Source organism: Euphorbia lathyris, chromosome 6 (assembly GCF_963576675.1).
Source record: "Euphorbia lathyris chromosome 6, ddEupLath1.1, whole genome shotgun sequence".
NCBI classification, from domain to species: Eukaryota; Viridiplantae; Streptophyta; class Magnoliopsida; order Malpighiales; family Euphorbiaceae; genus Euphorbia; species Euphorbia lathyris.
In genome coordinates this window covers 31,197,401-31,200,644 of record NC_088915.1, presented here as the reverse complement: position 1 = coordinate 31,200,644, position 3,244 = coordinate 31,197,401, and the positions used below count along the sequence as shown (strand labels likewise).

The following is a 3,244-nucleotide window of genomic DNA, read 5'->3' as shown; positions in this document are numbered from 1 at the left end:
ACAATCTATAAATAAAAGACTTAAGTGATGCTTCCAAAAAATAGTAATATACGTAAGAGTGTATTTCCGCAATATATAACCTTATTATAAATAAGCTTATCTACCTTATTTGTACACACATTATAAAAACTTTCATACTCTTATAATATATCTCCATCTAAATTTTCTATTGCATTAATTCCATGTATATGCATATATTAATCTTCATATAGTTACATATAAATCATATTATAAATTATAATATTATAACTTTTCTTTTATCAAAAAAGAAGTACAAACCCAAAACTTTTTTAGCAATTTTATATATTGAATAATACCTATATAACAATTCAAAAACATTCAATGATTTTAAGATTATCCACAATTCATTTGTACTCTGTTGTCCCTTGAAGTATGACCAGTGATTCGACAAAGTAGCACATATAAAGTGAAACCTAAGAATTGATAGTATACCATCCAACTGAAAGCAATGAAGATGTTCTCAACTTTCATATTTAAATCTCATCAACCTAGTTAACAAAACATGGAGGAAAATGTTGGCCCAAGAAAACAATTAAAATGAGATGGAGAAAAAAAAAACTGATGGTGCCAAAATGGCTACACTAGCAGTAGAAAGGGTGTAATATGATGTTTCTTATATTTTGTTGAAGGCAACGATGTCACAGCTCTGAATGTATTCGTTACAAGGCTCGACGGTCAGACGTTCCTCAACAAGGTCATCAACAGAAACAAGGTCATCAACAATGGTCATCATAATCTGCAATTTCTTTATGCCATAACCAACTGGAACCAGTTTTGCTGTAACATTTCACAACCCCAAACATTAGCATTTGATGCTTTAATGCAAACAATACTAGAATACATTGAATTAAAACTTACATGCTCCCCAGAGGAGACCAGGCATCTCGATACTCCGAACTGCCTCCTCCAACTTCTTCATGTCAGTCTCATCATCCCAAGGTTTTACATCCAATAGAACAGAAGATTTCCCACCTGGAAATTGATTGGATGTTATAAATTACTCGTAGTTTTACAAGGCAAAATAAGTTCAATTTCAATGATGAATATTGGGTTGTCACAGGAAAATGTTATTTAGTTATGAGACTTTCCAGTTATATTATATCAACTGAATTGAATAAAAGCCATATATATTTTGGTAATACATTTTTCTATATCTTATTAGTTGTACATTAGAACCAGAAAATAGATAAGAATGCTTATTTGATTTCTCTTCCTCTGTTCTAGTAGATATGCATAAAAAAAAAAAAGATGATGAGGCTTACTCTCTTTCTTCTTTGCAGGCTTCTTGGCTGCCTCTCTCTCCTCTGCTGCCTTCTTATCATCCTCCGTCTCATCACCAAAGAGATCCAAGTCATCATCATCATCTCCAGCAGCCTAAAACAGTAGGCACAGGATGTTTTTAAATTGAATAAAAGATGCCCATTCGTTCACTTAATCGTCAAACCATATAAACAATTCAATTTTAGCCTTTGTTTTGGAGTTGAGAGCTAGAGGAAGTCATGGAACGGAAGGAGTTATAGAATGTAAACTAGAGTTTCCATTACTCCCATTAACCCCCAAGTTAATCTAATAGTTTAGATTCCTTTTCTCCCACTAACCTCCTCCCAAACAAGGGCTTAAGCAACTACCACCAAAACTGAAGTTAAACCAATAGCATTAAATGCCTTCTGGTTCCTCATTCCAATATGAGTAATTCATACTGTTAATAGGCCAAAGCTGGTAAAATTGAAATCATGATGACAAATTCAGAACCTCGAGTAAAACTAGAGGCGGACCAAATTTAGCTTACTTGATATTTTTATTCCCATATAATTTCAAACTAAGAATAGAAAAGATCCAATTTTGGATTCAACCACTTGTACTAACTCCTTAAGAATATAAATGGACGAAATCAACTGCAATATTATTATCAAAATTTCTTCGTTTTGTAACATAATGGACTCAAACAATTTTATCAATACTTCAATTACATGTATAAAAACGTAATAGTTGAATATTAAGATGAAATATAAAGAACACAAACCTCCTTGGCAGGGGCAGGAGCTTCAGCTGGAGCATCAGCTTTGGCACCAATTCTAACTCCAACAGCTTTCCCAGGGAAGCTACCAACAATCCAATCAAAATCAAATCAATTCGATCAGACCCAAACGAAGTGAATACTTCAATTAAACAAATTCAAGAAACAAATAGATGGATGAAGCTAACCTTGTGGCGAGGCTTGAAGTAACACAGTCGTACCACTTGCTAGCATTGGGGAAGGAATCTCCTGGCTTGGCTGAAACGGCAGCGTACACCTTTATGTCATCCTTTGTAAGTTGATCCCTGGATACAAGAAAAGTCCCATACAAACTCCATGGATTTTTAGCAAAATTACTTAAAAAGAAAAGTGAAAATAAAGTACCCGGAAATATAAGATTTTCCAGCCAGAAACTCATCAAGAGACTTGATGCCTGATTCAGTGTGGAGATCTGAAAAAGTGATAGCCATTGTTAACTGGGAGTATAGAGTATGGCGAGAGTCTATGAGAGTAGAAGGGAGGAAGCAGCAGAGCTAAAGAAGAAAGGAGAAATGCAAAGCTGCTATATTTATATACTCACAAGAGAAAACCCTAGAATTGGAATTGGCTTTGGGATATTCTTTTCGGTTTTACCCACTACTAGCACTCACTCGCTCACACTTTCAAAAGTAAAAATAAATCAATATTCTTTTCGGTTTTTCTCAATTTTTCAATTTTAGTTTTTAAATGGGAAACTAAAAAAAACTGGGCAAAACACACCATTTGGCTCCTGAAGTATCCAAAATTTACGTGTTTGGCCCCTGACCTATTATTTGGTCACATTTGGCCCCTCACATATCCCAATTAGTAACATCACACCTAAAATGGATGGAAAGTTAACTGAAGTTGATTCTGTTACAAATAAACAATCTATTGTGGTATTAATAAAAATTCCAAAACCTTAATGAGTATAAAACTATATTTTACGTCTCAATCCCTTCTTCTTCGATTCCCCAAACCCATCTTTCCCGCTTCTGTTCTGTGATTCCCATCCCCACAGCGATCTCGTATGGGTTAAATGATTCGCTCACAATAACTGCTCTATGCTCTACTTGCAATCACTCTCAAGATTTGCTTCATTGCTCGCCATTCCTCCACATTTTCCCCAATCCACTGCTTCGATTCAAAATCTCAACTCGCTCTACATCCTCGACCCAATCCCTGTAA

At 34.8% G+C, this 3,244-nt stretch overlaps 1 protein-coding gene across 1 annotated transcript; it reads right to left on the bottom strand.

Moving 5' to 3' along the window:
* Window positions 1–423: 423 nt before the first annotated feature.
* LOC136233489 (elongation factor 1-beta 2-like) lies at window positions 424–2,649 on the bottom strand. Its single transcript, XM_066023159.1, has 6 exons — window positions 2,423–2,649; window positions 2,227–2,343; window positions 2,045–2,123; window positions 1,284–1,395; window positions 880–993; window positions 424–798 (listed from the first exon to the last, which is right to left on the bottom strand). Exons 1-6 carry the CDS (start codon window positions 2,506–2,508, stop codon window positions 635–637), a joined length of 672 nt encoding a protein of 223 aa, XP_065879231.1. The 5' UTR covers window positions 2,509–2,649; the 3' UTR covers window positions 424–634.
* Between the last annotated feature and the right edge of the window lie 595 nt (window positions 2,650–3,244).